General features: G+C 42.9%; 1 protein-coding gene across 5 annotated transcripts in view; it reads right to left on the reverse strand.

Annotated features, from left to right (window-relative positions):
• CSGALNACT1 (chondroitin sulfate N-acetylgalactosaminyltransferase 1) overlaps positions 1-17720 on the reverse strand; it is a 359085-nt gene that overhangs the window by 44738 nt on the left and 296627 nt on the right. For all 5 annotated transcript variants that reach the window (XM_032288379.1, XM_032288378.1, XM_032288382.1 and 2 more), the window contains one exon: positions 12097-12313. In XM_032288379.1, the coding sequence (XP_032144270.1) occupies positions 12097-12313 (217 nt within the window). The remainder of the gene's footprint in view (positions 1-12096; positions 12314-17720) is intronic.

Consider the following 17720-nt stretch of genomic DNA (forward strand, 5'->3'; position numbering starts at 1 on the left):
TCTTGGCTCACCGCAGCCTCAACCTCCCAGGTTCAAGTGATCCTCCCACCGTAGCCTCCCAAGTAGCTGTGACTACAGGTGCATGCCACCATGCCCAGTTAATTTTTGTATTTTTAGTGGAGATGAGTTTTCACCATGTTGACCAGGCTAGTCTCGCACTCCTGACCTCTGGTGATCCACCCGCCTTGACCTCCCAAAGTGCTGGGATTACAAGTGTGAGCTGCCATGCCCAGCCTGAATATTCCATTTCTATTCCACAAAGACTCTTTTCAGTGCATTTTTTCTTGTGGGGAGGAAAAAAACCAACCAGTTCTTCTTCCCCTGGATATTGTAACAGGAGAGTACAGAGACTAATTAAGATATATTTTCTGTCAGAAAACATGTATCACAGTCACTTAAACACCTATAGTTCTATTTCCCAAGAGGCCAAAAGCCCTTCATGGTCTTTGAGTTCTGTCATTAATTTTCATGCTTGCCCTGTGGAAGGAGGTACGTGGCCATTGTTCGTAGCCTTAGCATACAGAGAGGAGTTCCAATGACCTGACCGAGTCTGGGAGGCAGCCAGGCATGAAAGCCAGGTTTCCTAAGGACTTGCCTGGGCCTACCCATGCCACCTGAGCAGCATGAGGGATGCACCTGCAAAGTGTGACAGCTTTGGTCTCACCGTCTAGGATTGCACTACAGAGCTGGGTGGCTGGTATGGCCAGGTAGAAGGGAGAAGCCACAGCAAAACTCCAAATGCGCTATGGGGAAGACTGTTCAACCTGAGTTTCTGATGGGAAATAGTCAGATATAATGGGCAAATCTGATGGACTGGTGACAGGCTGATCCGAGGCCTGATTGGAGGAGGGGTTGTACCCTTAGGCAATAACTCATCCTAAGGGAGCGTTTCTCAATCTCTGCGCTGCCAACAGTTTAGACCTACTAATGCTTTATTGTGGGAGGTGCCGTGATGTGCACTGTAGGCTGTGTAGCAGCATCCCTGGCCTCTAGCAAACTGGATGCCAGAAGCACCCACCTATCCCAGATGTGACAACCAAAAAGGTCTCTCCAGACCTTGCCACATGTCCCAGAGCAGGGGAAGGCAGGTATATAAATTGGTCTCGGTTCTCAATCACTGTCTTAAGAACAATCACTGAAGTAGGCTCAGTATTAACATCTGACTTGTCAGAGGGGCAGCATGGTTGTCAAAGTGATGCACATCCCTGGGGTAGGTCCCATTCTCCAGCCAGCTCTTGTGGACTCACCTGTGAGTCCTAGAGAGACAGAGCTACAAGAAACATGGGAAGGCTTTATAGGAAACAAAATTATGAGAGTATCAAAAACTCAAGCCAGGGCTTTTGAGGAATGAACCTAATGGTGTTGGTGTGATAGAGATGCCAGTAGTGGGTTTAGTAGCAGCAGCAACTCCATGCCATTAGAGAGTGATAGCCCCTCTGGCTGTTGTCAGAAGCATGAGTTTGCTTCATACAGCTGATGCTTGTGCAGCCAGTGGAAGTTGAACTTAACATCTGCACATGTGTGAGACATCACTGAGGATACCTAGAAAGACTAAGAGGGCCAGAGAAGGTTGGAGTTCTTGCCAGAGTAGGTAAGAGAGAGAGACAGAGGGAAAATGGTGTTTCTTGCAATTAGGGATACCTATCTTTATACCTCATGTTGCATGGCCTAGGAAAACATGGATTCAGTTATAAACATTTATTGAGCACCTTTGTGTGCAATGCATTAACCTCACTGGAGGAAGATTTACAAAGGATAACCATGTATGGTCTGTAGTGGAACCAATCATCCAGGTTTTCCTGTGATTGTCTAGATTTTAGCAGTGAAAAATCCCATATCCTAGGAAACTTCTCAGTCCCAAGCAAATTGGGATGACTAGTCATCCTCCCTACTGCAGGAACTTTACAGTTTATTGGAAGAAACTGACAACTGAAGAGCTATAATATAATGCAGGATGGAATAACCATGTTAACAGAGGTAAAATGAGCTAAAAGGCTGAGAGGAGAGCATGTTTATTTCCAATGGGTGCAAGGGAAAGGGGGACTGAGGAGAAGGGGGGATCCAGGCTGAACATTGATAGGCGAGTAGCCTCCACACACATGAACAAGAGCAAAGACAGGGCTTTTACAGCTGAGAAAAGGCACAGATGCAAGGAAATCATATCACTATTCTTTTCTAAGTTAATTTTCTACTCAAATGTTCAGGTATGTGATGAATGTCTATTTAGGTTTTAAGAAATGAAATGATGCGTAATAACCCTCATGTTCCAAAACTCTACCTCTAGTCTTCTATGATTATAAGAAGTAATTCCTTGGCACAAAGAAATTGGAAATAAGCAACAGAGTAAGCTGGGCTAACTAAAATCTGGCTTTAAAATCAGTATTCTTCCTTTGGTTTGGAGGATCATCTCTCTCCCCCATGTCAAGATAAATTTATTAAGATATAATTATTCTATTCCATTATTTGAGTAGTCCAATCAGTCTTAAGAAATGAGTACATTTTGACTCTCAACTACGCAACTGGGACTTATCTTCCTGAATTCCCATTTCAAAACAGAAAATGAGATCATTTTCCAGTAGGTCATTTTTTACTGTTGGATAGATGTTTCTACATAACCCCTGGCTCAAGTGAAATAAAAACCAACTTCTATTAAGTTCCCAAAGAGAAACCTTTACCCAAATACAGTAAATAATATAGATGAGTCCCTCTCGAACTCATTAGCCATCCAGCTTTCTTAGTGCAGCTCTGGTGTACAAATAGTGAAATGGCCCATGGGAGAGGTAGAAGGACTAGACTAGGTAAAATTTATTTTCTTGTTGGGGAACACAAAGAAACCAGGAATCTCTACCACCATCCAACATTTGATGACCGGAGAGCTTTCTGTCACTTATACCAGCCTAGCTATAACATTCCAGGCTCATTTCAATTTCAGAGATTCTATAATTACTGATTTAAAATAATTTTCCTAAAATTTCCAGAGCCATCTTAAGGGTTCTAGGCCAAAAAGGAGTAAAAGAGAACTGCTAAAGAAAATTAAAGTAAAAGAGTTCCTTGATGTGTCATTAAAACACCATAAATGTTAGAAAGAGAACATTAAGACTAAAGTTACCAGTCAAGTCTGAGGAGGAATATGGCAACATGAAAAAGGATTCTCAGTCCAGCTGGAAGTTGTCAAAATAAAAATCAAGTAAATGTGGAATGAATTAAGAAAGATTTTTTAACAGAAAAGTAAAGAATATTTTCCATAAAAATTCTGCCTTTTTCCCCTCTGAGAGGCTTAGAGATAAAGACCAAAGAAAATCTATAGTTTTGTTATTATGAAGTTCTTCCTGCTATCAGAAACAAAATAAACAATGAAGTAACTGACTGGTTTAAAATCTAGAATATGGAAAGTAAGAGAAACAAAGCAGCCAAAACCCAAATTTGAGAAGAGTTTCAAGTGCAAAATGGGGAGAAGAAAGGAGGAGGAGGAGGAGGAGGAGGAGGAAGGGAGGAGAAGGAGGGAAGAGGAGGGGGGAGGAGGAAGAAGGGAAGAGGAAGGAGGAGGAAGAATGGAGGAGGAAGAGGGAAGAGAAAGAAGGAAGAGGAGGAGGAAAGAGGAGGAGGAGGAGGAGGAAGGAGGAAGGAGGAAAAGGAGTAAGTAGGTTTAAGTCAATGGCAACCGGGCAAAAGGGAAACAGAAAAACAGGAGCTACATTTAAAGCATGCTTTCCCTGGTCAGCTCCCTCTGTTCCCAGCTGCAGGGAGAGTCTGCAGAGACCCAAGAAATACGGGTGGGGCATCCAGGGGAGAAGAAACTGCATATAAAGCCTGTCCTACATTGGGCAAGACAATGATGGCAGGAGAGAAGGGGCCTGCCACAGTTCCAGGCATCCGATTTCCACAAACAAAAATGAAGTCACCGGCAGGTACATTGGCTCATGTGCAACACTTTGGGAGGCTGAGGCAGGCTGGAAAGGGATCTTTATGGAAGACCACTTGAGGTCAGGGGTTTGAAACCAGCCTGGGCAACATAGCAAGACTTTGTCTCTATGAAAAATAAAAAATCGGGCTGGATGTGGTGGCATGCCTCTGTAGTCCCAGCTACTCAGGAGTGTGAGGTGGGAAGATCACTGGATCCCAGGAGTTCGAGGCTGCAGTGAGCCATGATGGCACCACTGCACACCAGCTTGGGCCACCGAGCTTTTTTACGGACCCTGTTGCTAAGAAAAAAACAAAATGGACTCACAAAGCACCTAAATAGCCCCACAGCACCAAGAACAGAGCAGTCTATACTGGTATCGAGGGTGTGGTAGGGTTTTTATTCTTATTCAGAGAGCTGGCAATACTCATGCTCTAGCATCAAGCTTTAGCATCATGATTACTTGTAAATCCTAGGAATATCATTTATTTGGTGGCTCAATGCCTCTTAAATGAAGGCCCTTTAGGGTCTGGGTGCTAGAAGAAAGCTCATCTCACTCAACAAATGGCAGGCTTCTCTTCATTAAACATGAACAGCTGGAGGACTGTGGCCTTTGTTTTATCCCTTTCTCCTGGTCTGTTGGGATGTTCTGAAGCCTAGTGTTTTTCACAAGTTTCAACTGTTTCTACTAGTGCCAATTTCTAGGTGGAACAGTCCCTCTTCCAGTATTGTTACTGAGTCCTTTTTTATTGAACTTTATAAAAATGGTTTTATTAAATTTGTATTTTCTAAAATATAATTTTTGAGAGTAGTTGAGATAAGTATAATGAGAAGAAACAATGATGACAATAGATAACTTAGTCCACACATTCTGTGCACCCAGGAATCAATTTTGCCCCCAGGGACCACCCTGGGTACAGTTCTAGAGCACAAAGCTGTGGCCTTTGCTTCCTTGCAGACTGTAACCATGCCTGGCCAGCACCCCAGGTGAGCTGTTTTCTGCAGACCTAGCCTTCCCCAGGACCACTTTGTGCCTGGTGACTAGGCCTGCTCTTCCTTGGGAATTCCAGGTTCCACATCTCTTCCTTCTGTCCAAGATGACATATTTATTCTAAGACTAAGCCATGCAAGTCTTTTCTAGGTAAATAATTAACCAATTGATATTGATGTGGAAAAACCTACTTCTACCAATAATAAGCATAGAAGTACAAGGGGCCGGGGCCCATCTGGACCCAGACTTTCCTTTTACAGAAGATACTAAAGTTGAGATATATGAAGCAACACATAAAGGATTCCTCAACCAACTGCATGAGTGCAAAGGGTGTTGACATTTTGAAGGTGATGCATGAGAAGAATAATGCTTTAAATAAATTAATCTCAAATAGCAATCATTGCAAATTGTGTGCCAAAAATCATAGAAAATGGCAACAATTCTGCCACCAATAAATGACCAATGAGGGAGACATAATCTTCTGCTGTGAACTTCAACAGAGTGGAGGCCAAGGAAAGAAATGGAAGGTTCTACATTAGCTTAGCTTCCTGTGGCTCCTGGCCCCAGCGACCACCTCCAGAAGGGAAGCAGGTTGGTGAGAAAACAAGGAGATGCAGCTTCAAGTGTGAGAAGGCAGGACCCAGGGAAGATGTAGGAGACCTTGGCTTCTACCTAGGACCTTGGCACCAGCAGCAGGAAGAGCCACAGTGGAATATTTTGGTCTTTCTACAAATTGCAATGAAAGTAGAGAGGGTAAGTAGTTCCATCCTAATTACACTTGGTGAACTAACCCCTGCCAAAAAAAAAAAAAAAAAAAAAAGGAGCAGGGAAGGGGGGATTTGACAGAAGCATAAGAAAAATGTTAATCACATTTAGTCGAGATATTTTATCAGAACAGTTAGAGGAGAAGGGATGAGAAATACTGAGAGCTGATGACTTAGGTATCTCCCCCACACCCCACAGAACCATTAGAAACAGAGCCAACACTTTCATTTTTCCTCCTTTTGACTGGTAGGCGTGGAAAGAGCTGCTGAAGGTGAGCAAGTGAGCTGGAGACATAAACAAGTGGGGCTGACTCTTTGTGATGTCTGAGGCCTTGGCCCGTATATGAAGGCCATTCTGAAAGCCAAATATGATACATCTACCCCTCGGGAAAAGAATGAATTCCTCCTACACTAAGTGAGCCTGGCACAACTCACAAATCCATCCCAGGGCTCAGAAGAGCCACAAGAACAGAGAATTCCAACAAAGGCTGCACAAAGCCTCTGGGGGTTCTTTCTCTCCTCCACCCAGCTTTGACACTACAAATAAAGTAAAGAGAGAAATATCCTGCCTCAAAATATGCAAAACAATTCTCAGTCAAGATGAGGGGACAGCCAAGGAGAATCCACCCATACTACACTAGAGCAAAACAGAAGGCTGCGTAGTTCCCTGCACATGATGAGGAAAGTAAAGAAATCATAGCAACCACATCCCAAGAATATGAACAAAATTAAAAGAAAAAGTTAAGAAATAGCATGCAAAGCAAAAGAAAAACCAGGTCCAAAAGAAAATGTAACTCAAACAGAAGAAAATTTCTTAAAAACGTTTCACAATTAATCTTAACAAAAATATGAATTTAATTTTTAAAAAGTCCAAAGAGGAAAAAATATAAACAATAGAATAAGATTAGCAGGCACATTGTGTGCTCAGAAAGTAAGTCAACAGCCCAAACACACAGAAGTAATACATTAGAAATAGCAAGGTACAGAATAGGTATGTCAGAACATCAAATCACTGACACAATAAAGGTTTAAGTGAAAGCAGATAAAAGACTAAGGAGTTAAAAAAAAAAAAACAGAGATGCTAATTAATGGAGAAGACCTGTAAATATATAATTGTGCCCATGAAACAGAGAATCCAAAAAATGAAGCAAACAGAATAACTCAAAAATAAAGCATCCAAAATTTTCCCTAAAAGAACCCACAAAGCAAAAAAGAAAATACTACAGAAAAATCAGTTAAAGAACAGCAGACATTAGCTGGGCCCAGTGGCTCACACCTGTAATCTCAGCACTTTGGGAGGTCGAGATGAGCACATCCCCTGAGGTCAGGAGTTCAAGACCAGCCTGGCAAACATGGTGAAACCCCATATCTACTAAAATTACCAAAAGTAGCTTGGCACAGTGGCATGCACCTGTAGTCCCAGCTACTTGGGAGGCTGAAACATGAGAAGTGCTTGGACCTGGGAGGCAGAGATTGCAGTGAGACTCCTCCATTGGGAAGGAAAAGGTGAAGGAGAAAAGAAAGGGGAAGGGGAAGGGGAAAGAGAGGGAGAGAGAGTCAGGAAGAGGCAGGCAGAGGCAGGCAGAGTCAGGCAGAGGCAGGCAGAGGCAGGCAGAGGCAGGTAGAGGCAAGCAGGCAGGCAACAGATGCTGAGATAAGACATATCCTGACTAAGCGAATGTGACTGAAGACTAATGAAGGAATTCTTCAGGCATTCTGGCAAAAGCCGCTTACAAGAGGGGCAAAATAAAGTGGTCTTACACTTCACCAGATCATCTGATGCCAGAAGAATGTCTACAAAGTCCCAAGGAAGGAAAGAGTGTTCCATGGATTTTAAGCCCAGCTAAGCTTTCTGTACACTATAATAACAAATAAATATTCCATGCTTAAGCACTTGTGACCGTTCTTGAAAAATTATCTTGAGCATAAAATATAGCCAGCTAATAACTAAGGAATGGAAAGCTTTTGGAAGAGGACTGGTGACGAGTATACTCACTCCAGAACTACAACTGTAGAAACTGCAGTTATGAAACAATGTAAACGTTGGAACCCTGACGAGATCAAAATAATGGATTGCCGCCAGGCACAGTGGCTGACGTCTGTCGTCCCACCACTTTGGGAGGCTGAGGCGGGCAGATCACTTGAGGTAGGAGTTTGAGACCAGCTTGGCCAACATGGTGAAACCCAGTCTCTCCTAAAAATACAAAAATTAGCCAGGTGTGGTCATGCACACCTGTAATCCCAGCTACTTGGGAGGCTGAGGCAAGAGAATTGCTTAAACTGGGAGGGGGAGGCTGCAGTTAGCCAAGGTCATGTCACTGCACTCCAGCCTGGGTGACAGAGCGAGACTGTATTAAAACAAACAAACGAACACTAGGTTGCTAACAAAAATCAGAAGATGGGACACAGAAGGCAGAAATTATAGCTGTGCTGATTTCTTTTCGTACTGCAATTTTCAATGAAACTAAAGTTATAAAATGTAGTAAAAAATAGTAATCCCAACCATTTTTTGTTTTGCAAAAATCACTTTTTAACTTCTGAGGAATCTCTTAGGAACGAATATTTCTTACACTGAGGAGTCATTTTCTTAAACTTCAGCCACTGCTTCATTATACTTCCAGTTTTCTTCAATAAAATTAAGAAAGATACATTTTAATTCTACGAGTAGAAATACAATGTATAGTGTATCTCATGTTGCACTGACTTATTCCCAGCTGGCAAGCACTTCTTCTATCTGCATATATGCAAAGAAAATTTCCCGGAATGGTGTTCAATTAATGTTAATATTGGTTAATTCTGGGAGGCGAGACCTGGAGTGACTTTCTAAATAATTTATTCCCTGTGCTGTTCTATATTGCTTAAATATCTTATAAAAGCCAAGTATCACCTTCTACAAACTGAAAAGTCATGTTTAAATTATAAAAGCCAAAAATAATCTGTCACTGAATCTTTAAACAAAATATAAAACATACGGCGGCTATACAAATATTTAGAAAACAGGAAAAAAAGGAAATACAAATTGTTCCTAGTGTCATCATCCTCAGTGTCAACCAGAGTTCACAGTTTCAGTCTGAGGATGGAAAGGACTTCATAAAGACAACATCAAATATTTATTAAATAGCCCTTTATATTTTCTCCCAGTAATTTTATGGTCATGTTAATTGCATTTAAATATTTAATTGACTGGCATTTACTTTGCTTTTTGGTGTGAAATAAGAATCCCATTTTTTTCCTGCTATGTTTGGCTAGTTGTCCTCACACCATGCCCTGAATAACCCCTTCTTTGGGTTTGAAATGCCACCTTTAATAAGGTCTTATGACGAATTAAATACCCACAGGTATTTACCCTCTCACATCCCAGTTTTTCAGAGACCGCAACACACTCTGAAATGCCTCGACTGTGAATTAAACTCCCTGCTCAGCCTCCTGCTCCAGTGCCAGCTGTCCTAGGCAGCTTCTCTTTGTGTCCCATTGTCCATTTATATCTCTGCCATAGCACCTGGGTCTGTATTTGCAGCTTCTGCTATTCATAAAAGTAGGTACCGCATCTTGAATTCATCTTCTAATCCCTCAAATCTGGGTAGCCTGTCTGGAACATGCAAAAGGATTTCAAAAGATCCTCTCCAGGTCACAAGTCTTCCATCACCCACCCTTTCCTACCGACACGAGCAAGGGACATCTAAATAGTAAAAGTTCATGTGGTGAGCTGAGAGAAATTGGCTCAGAACACAATGCCCTAGGATCTTTTGTGTTCTTTTAAAACATTAATGAGAATCACATTTCATTCCACCCACTCCATTTTGAAGGCTTGTGAGCTACTCATTGGGCTCTTCTCAATGACACCTCCCTTCCTGTTTTATTCCTATTGTTAACTGCTTAAAATTCTCACAACAGTAAGGAAATAGCTGTTCATATATACCCAAGAGAATCCTGCTATTTCAGGCCCCAGGAGTCCTACAGTGAGGACTGTCCTTTCACCAAGCAGATATTTCCCTCGCTACCTTAGCAAGCCCAACACATCCAAGGGCTGGCCTATGTGCAGAATCAAAGCTCAGGACCCTGAACTCAGTAAGCCATAGGCAGCTCGCCAAAGGAACTTGCTATAACATAGTCCTAGAAATGGCATTCTAGCTGCTGAGAGTAATGATTTGACTTAGTGTCTCATGAAAACCACATTCAGGTTCTACAACTGCATTCAGAACATCACAGCTTCAGTCATTCTGGAGATGTGCTGTTTAGTCAACCAGTAGCACTCTGCCATTCCAAAGGGAAGGTCTACAGAGAAAGAAAGCAAAGACACCAAAAGAAGGTCAAAATAAGCCAAAACTATAAAAACACTCACTTCAGGATTAGAGCCAGAAGAACACTGCAAATAGTTATGCGATCCTGCACAGAAGTATTCTACAAACTGGGAGAAGATCAATCAATTAGCTCACACTACTTTGAATTACATCATGGCTAAAGGCACGCTCCAGCTAATTAAAACAGTTTACAAACTAGGGAATATAAAAAAGCTAAGGAAATTGAGAACTGCTATACCTGGGGAAGAAAAGACTATGCCAGTTGTGATGACCACCTTCAAATACTTGAAAGCTTATCATGTTTAAGAGGAAATGGAAGGCTGGGCCTGGTGGCTCTGTGCCTGTGGTCCCAGCACTTTGGGAGGCCAAGGCCCATGGATCACCTGAGGTTGGAAGTTCAAGACCAGCTTGACCAACATTGAGAAGCCCCATTTCTACTAAAAATACAAAATTAGCCAGGCCTGATGGTGCATGCCTGTAATCCCAGCTACTTGGGAGGCTGAGGTGGGAGAATTGCCTGAACCTGGGATGCAGAGGTTGCAGTGAGCCGAGATTGCACCACTGCACTCCAGCCTGGGTAACAAGAGCTAAACTCTGTCACACACACACACACACACACACACACACACACACACACACACACACACACACACAGTTTGTTCAGTCCTCGAGAGACTAGAACTAGACCCACCAGGCAGAAAAGACATGGAAGCTGACTTCAAGTACAAACAATAAAGAACTTTCTATTCAGAGACGGTCAACAAAGCAGCAGCTTGACTAGTAATGTAGGCAGCTACCTGGTGCACACACCCATTGCCTAGAGAACCCCAGGCAATGTCAGGGAGGGAGACACTCCGAATTATAAGATTAGACCAGATGATCTCAAAGGTCTCTTCTAAGACTATTTGATTCTGATCTTCAAAAAACTTAGTTGTAAGTAGGTTACCCTTTAAAAAAGAGTATGTTCATGAACCAGAATTTTGAAAGATATCAACCACATCCTTATACTGAACATTCTGCCTTTTAATAACGTAAATTTAGTAAGATTAAAAGTCAAGGCTGGGTGTGGTGGCTCACGGCTGTAATCCCAGCACTTTGGGAGGCCAAGGTGGGTGGATTATCTGAGGTCAGGCATTCAAGACCAGCCTGGCCAACATGGCAAAACCCTGTCTCTACTAAAAATACAAAAATTAGCCAGGTGTGGTGGTGGGTGCCTGTAATCCTAGCTACTTCGGAAGCTGAGTCAGGAGAATCGCTTGAACCCAAGAGGTAAAGGTTGCAGTGAGCAGAGTTCATGTCACTGCACTTCATCCTGGGTGACAGAGTAAGACTACACCTCAAAGAAAAAGAAAAAAAAAATAAGATTGATCTTGCAAGATTTATAGTTAGATAATATAATTTTCCATGTTTAAAACAAGCTGGCGAAATAACTTAGCTGGTTATCCTCAGCCAACATGTGAATGTGAGCCATCACAGCTTCTAAGATCCAACACCACACAATCAAGTGATTAAAGACACACATCTAAAAACTTCATCAGCATGCCTGACAATGAAACCCCACTTTGTCTCACTGAGTAGCTACAAAAATGTGGGCTTGAAGCCTTCTTGGTATAATTCTACAATTAAGTCTAAAATGATGTAGATTAGAATAAAAAACAGATTTGGATCCAATACACTGCATCTGCCACTAGAACAGGACAGCAGATGAAGGCAGCCTAGAGCCTATTCAAGAAGATCTTCCAGGGCTCATCCACTATCAACGTGGGCTCGGCCACTGCCAGCTCAAGACTCAACGTTGCTCACTTGCCTGTGAGTATTGGTTCCTGCTATCCCCAAACCAGAGACCAGTCGCAAGTCAGAATGAACACAACGGGCATTCGATCATCTTTGTAGATCCTGATAAAAACCCAGTCCTTCCTGCTTTTCATTTCTGAAGGTAAATATGCTTGTAAAGCAGTTTTCTAATTGTTCTAGGGAAAGGCAAATACAAATGATAAAGTTTACATGGAGAAAACAGAGCTTAACAAGAGAAAGGAGTCTTTGTACTTAGCAGAGGAAATGAAGGAGGTGACGGGAAATGGTAACAGTGTTCTAACACACACCACACGGAGGAAGATAAACACGCACGAACAAACAAACCTGAAATTCTGCATGAACTGCCGGAACTTGTCCACCCTTTTTGCTAGTGGCACGATAACATTGATAAGCATGTTGGCCATGTTGAGCTTTTCTTTTTTCACTTTCATGATGGGTCCGAATGGTCGAAACAAGATGAGCCGCTTGAATTCGTGTTTGTGGTCCCCTTTGAAGGTGAGCTCATACAACGTGCCTTTGTCCCTTTCTGTTCGGTAGATCCCTGTGAAAACAAGGAAAGATAGTTCTAAAAATTAACCTTGGCTGCTGAGTGTTTTTTAACCGAGATCTAGCATAAAATGCCTTTAAAAAGTTTAAGATGAAATCTCTCCAACAATTATTTGAAAACTCAAAATGCTCCCAATTAAAAAATACCAAAAGAAGTCAAAACACTGTCAATTTAAAAATCACAGTTATGAAGACTGCATAAAAACACGGGGATAAAGCTTGAAATGCTGGCTAAAAACTGCATTCATAGGATATAGAGGCATTTGTAAAGGAGTTTTAGGAAATATGCCAAAATAAGACTGACTATGATATAGACTGGCATTATGTGTTTTTTTCTTTTCTTCTACTATCCAAATTTCCTGCAATATGATTTGAAGAATATTAAAATAATTATACTTACTTTAAAAAGTGAGCATTAAAATAATCTCTTAGAAATTATGGCTATTTCAGGCTGTGTGTGGTGGCTCACACCTGTAATCCCAGCACTTCGAGAGGCTGAGGCAGGCAGATTACTTGAGGTCAGGAGTTCGAGACCAGCCTGGGCAACATGATGAAACCCCATCTCTACTAAAAATACAAAAGTTAGCTGAGTTTCATGTTGTGTGCCTGTAATCCAAGCTACTTGGGAGGCTGAGACAGGAGAATTGCTTAAACTCAGGAGGCAGAGTTTGGAGTGAGCTAAGATTACACCACTTCACTGCAATCTTGCTTGGGCCTAGAGCAAGACTCTGTCTCGAAAGAAAAAAGAAAAGAAAAGAAAGTTATGTCCATTTCAGATGAAGCGACCATAGTGATCTATCAGGGACACCTGGGAGTAGCTAAGGGCTGGTCGCACAGGTTGTAGGGCCCTCTGAAAGCTTTAAAAGAGATAACACATAAAGTACTCAGTACAGTGGTGTGCATATGTCATATTTAGTTTCATATCTTCCTTCTTATCTCTAAGCAGCATGGCTCAGAGAATCAGAGCACATACTGTCAAGCCAAACTGCCTGGGTTCAAATCCTGGCCCTGCAGGTTTGCTTTGAAACATTACTTCATGCTCCCATACCTCATTCTCCCCACAGGTTACCACGAGGAGTAAATGTTTTCCTATGTGAAAGAGGTTAGAATAGTACATGGCATGCAATAAACTCTCAATAAATTAGCTATCCTCATGGCTCCCCTTCCTCTGAGAGAGGGTAGAGAAGCAAAATAGAAGTCTATGGACCTTTCAAACTATGCTCCATCCCACGTCACTACTGCTGAAGCTCCAAGGAGTGTCACTGGCCAGGTGGAAGATGTGAACTCAGCATCTCAGCTATCCTCTCAAAATGAGCCTCTATACGGTCTAGGTGACAGTATTTTCCAATCTAAGGAGCAAATTATCTCCCCAGTGCCTCAAGTTCCATTTCCTTCCAGTATCTCTGGTACTATGGGTGTTTTCTCTACAGTCAGGAAACACACACACATACACACACACCCCCCCCACATCACCACCAGCACCACCACCAATGGTAAAATTCAACAAATCAGAAAAGCTTTTGAGTTATACAGTAGTCCCCCTTTTTCTAGTTTCACTTTCTGCCATTTCAGTTACCTAAGGTGAAGAACAATATATTTTCAGAGTGAGAGAGAATCACAGAAAGAGACACAAAGAGAGAAAGAGATCATGTTTACATACATTTTATTACCATCTATTGTTATAATTATTATCTTTTGTTATTGGTTATTGTTGTTAATCTCTTTCTGGGGGCTTAATTTATAAATTAAACTTTATCCTAGGTATGTATATATGGGGAAAATATACTGCAGATAGGGTCCAGGACTCTCTGTGCTTCTGGGCATCCACTGGGGGTCTTGGAACATATCTTCCAAGATGAGGGAGAAATGACTGTACCGTGGTTTCTATTCATGTCTGCTTAATCCCCACAGGAAACAGAGAATGCACCTCCCTGTCATGGACTAGCTATAGAAATACATCTCCAGGGAGAATTCTGACTCGTGACACTGTGTGCAGTCTCAGTAACAGTGACACAGTGACGGAATACAATTTGAAAAGTACATATATAGATTCCTCTCTTGCCCAGAGTCAATTAGTTTCTTAAGGTCTCTCACTACTTCTCTTTTCTTGTCTTCCTCACTCTCCCTCTTCTTTTTGGAGGGGGAGGGAACGACATGTCTTCCTTGCAAATACTGCCAGGTTCTCTTCTCTGTTCTTTGCCTTCTAGGAGCTCTTCATCCTATAGCACCAGTTTTACAGCCTCTTTCATTCTATTCAAAGTCTGGATTTTTTTGAGGTGCCACACAGAGAAGTGTGGTCCTGTGAGCTTTCAAGGTAGTCTCATGTCTCCCTGCTGTCCTCAGAGCCCTACCTGAAGACCCAAATGCACAGATCCCCAGCAGTGAACATGGCGATGTAAGGGCCCAGATGTGGAAGAATTACAAGGACTACGTTCCCTTTGGAAGCCTTTACCAATTCATTGAGTAAAAGGGTATCCTGCTCGAGTGCCCTCAGAGTCAGGGAAGCTGAGAGTTTTGCTGAGCTTATGTTGGAAAAGATTTCAAAGTCCCGGAGGGAACTGCTATGGAAGAAAAGAAGGGTCATTTCTTAGGAAGCTCAAAGGACTTCTTTGAAAATGTTAAGTGGTTCCCTTTAAAGTCTGTTCATTCCTTCAGGCAAGTAGGGCTCACTGGGGAAACAGGCTCTTTTCCCATCTCTGATGCTGCCTAGGGTCACAAGGTGAACCACCAATTCCCAGGGCCCAAATGAGGTGGTGGTGAGTCCAAAAGCAGCCACATTCTCCACGGAGGGCATGTCCACATAGCAGCCCCATTCACCATGGAGGGTGAGCCACATTCACCAAGGAGGGCGCATGTACCACAGCAGCCACATTCGCCACGGAGGGCGTATCCACACAGCAGCCACATTCACCACAGAGGGCATATCTGCACAGCCCCCACATTCACCACGGAGGGCATACGTACACAGCAGCCACATTTGCCATGGACTGTGTATCCACACAGCAGGCACATTCACCGTGGACGCGTATCTGCATGGTATTCACATTGGCCACGGAGGGCGTATCTACACAGCAGCTACATTCACCATGGAGGGCGTAACTATAAGGCAGCCACAGTCACCACAGAGGGCGTAACTACAAGGCAGCCACAGTCACCACGGAGGGTGTAACTACAAGGCAGCCACAGTCACCATGGAGGGTGTATCCGCACAGCAGCCACATTGACCACAGAGGGCATATGTGTACAGCAGCCACATTCACCATAGAGAGCATATCCGCACAGCTGAAACAGGTCTCCCAGGGCGAGTGGCTGTGTCTTATCCAGTTCCCGTTATTCATGTCAGTAGCATAACTTCTCCACACAGTCATAAACACAGAAAAGGCAGCTGACAGTTGAAAGTACAGATAAAAATGTACGCAGGCCAAGAAATGATTTTTTTTTTCCCAATGGAGTCATTTTCTCAGAGGCAGGTTAAGAATCATTAACTTTTAAAAATCTAAATCCACAGAGCTGAAAATACAGATAGCAACATACCCAAACCTGTATTATGAGATGGACGTCTGTTTATAAGGAACCCAGAGAATGCAGTAATTCTTATTCATAACAACTCCTATGAATAGGGAATGCCAGCTGCCTTGGTGGTGCCTGCATCATCAGCCCAGGGTGACAGGGACCCCCAGCCATGGTCAGTGGTTCCAATTATGGCACACTGCCCATCAGGAAGGCACAGCACCCAGGCTCACCCCACACACCACAATTTATGTGGCTTTCTTACGGTCTTCCACATACTGTGCCTTGCAAAAGTCATTAGATCCATTTTTTAGCTGGTTTCTCTAAAATCTGCCAATTATTTTAATTATATATTATCAATCTGATTTAGGATCCCTTAATCTGTTTTTTTTTTTTTCTTGTCAACTTTTCTTTTAGGTTCCAAGGGTACAGACGTAGGTTTGTTACACAGGAAACTGTATGTTGCGGGGGTTTGGTGTATAGATAATTTTGTCACCCAGGTAAACAGCACGGCCCCTGACAGGTGGATATCCAATCCTCACCCTCCACCCACTCTCCACCCTGAAGTAGGCCCCAGTGTCTGTTGTTCCCTTCTTCGGGCCCATGTGTACTCAACGTTTACCTCCTACTTTTAAGTGAGAACACGTTTCTGCATTCACTTAGGATAATGCCCTCCAGCTGCATTCATGTTACTGCAAAGGACATGATTTATTCTTTCTTATGGCTGTGTAGTGTTCCATGGTATATACCTATCACATTTTTTAAAAATCCAGTCCACTGCTGATGAGCATCCAGGTTGATTCCATGGTTTTGCTATGTGAATGGTACAATTTCATCTATTTCAAGTACATTATTTAAAACTCTCTTGTAACCTAATTCTACCAAAAGCTACACCCAGCCATCCACCCACCATGCCCACAGGTACACATTCCCATCCCTGCACAGAGGAAGCAACTTTCAGTTTGTCTTCTTTAAACACAAAGGACAACACCTGGAAAAGTCCTTTTGCCTCCTGAAACTCTTCATCGGTGGAAAGACAAAGGAACGGAGAGACTTTGGGAGGTGTGGGGAGGGTAAGTATTCCAAGGCAGGAATGGTGTTTCAGCCAATAAGCTGACACATGCAAATGAAAAGTACAAAGCAAAGCAGCCCCCAAAACACCTTCCTTGTCATCTTGTGTAGAACAGCATCATTTTATGCACTATGCAAATTAAAGATCAAAATCAGGACTTTCGAGCTAGCTTACATCTTTGTTTAAACACACTACCTGGCACCTTCATGTCCTTCCTCCCTTCCACAAATGCTAAGCTTTCTTTGAATTTGGTGTAACTACTCCTTGTACAAGGATCCCAATGCCGGTCTTATCCTACTCCATGGGCCAGGATCTAAGACCTCCAACTAGGTGGGGACATCTCCATGTATCCAAGACAGAGATCTGTAGTCTATTCATGCAAATGTCTATTCTTTCAGTAGGCCAGGAGCTAACCAGGTGCTGACCCTTCTTTGTGCCCTGTCTTCAACCAAGGACCTTGACAAGGGACAAGAAGGCACCACTCTTGACTCTCACTTCCCCACTCCACTGACATGCGTATACACAGGTTCTGACAGATGTTGCACTGCTGAGTCTATGCAGAATTTCTCCTCAAATTTTTGGCCTGAAAACATTACATTCATTCTGAAGAGCCCCCTTCACCCGCATTCCTCCTCATATCTCCACATTCATCCCTGCCTTCTCTTCCTTCCTACATGGAGCCTCAGTATCCCAGTTGGATAGCGACAAGTATCTGCCAACCCATATCCTGGCCTCTGGGGCCCAGTCGGTCCCACAAATATATCCTTTGGCCCCTACGTGTCCAAGGCACCACTCGAACCCCACTTTTTCCTAGCTCAAA

Source organism: Sapajus apella, unplaced genomic scaffold (assembly GCF_009761245.1).
Source record: "Sapajus apella isolate SASKATOON/1434 unplaced genomic scaffold, GSC_monkey_1.0 scaffold21, whole genome shotgun sequence".
Lineage (NCBI taxonomy): Eukaryota > Metazoa > Chordata > Mammalia > Primates > Cebidae > Sapajus > Sapajus apella.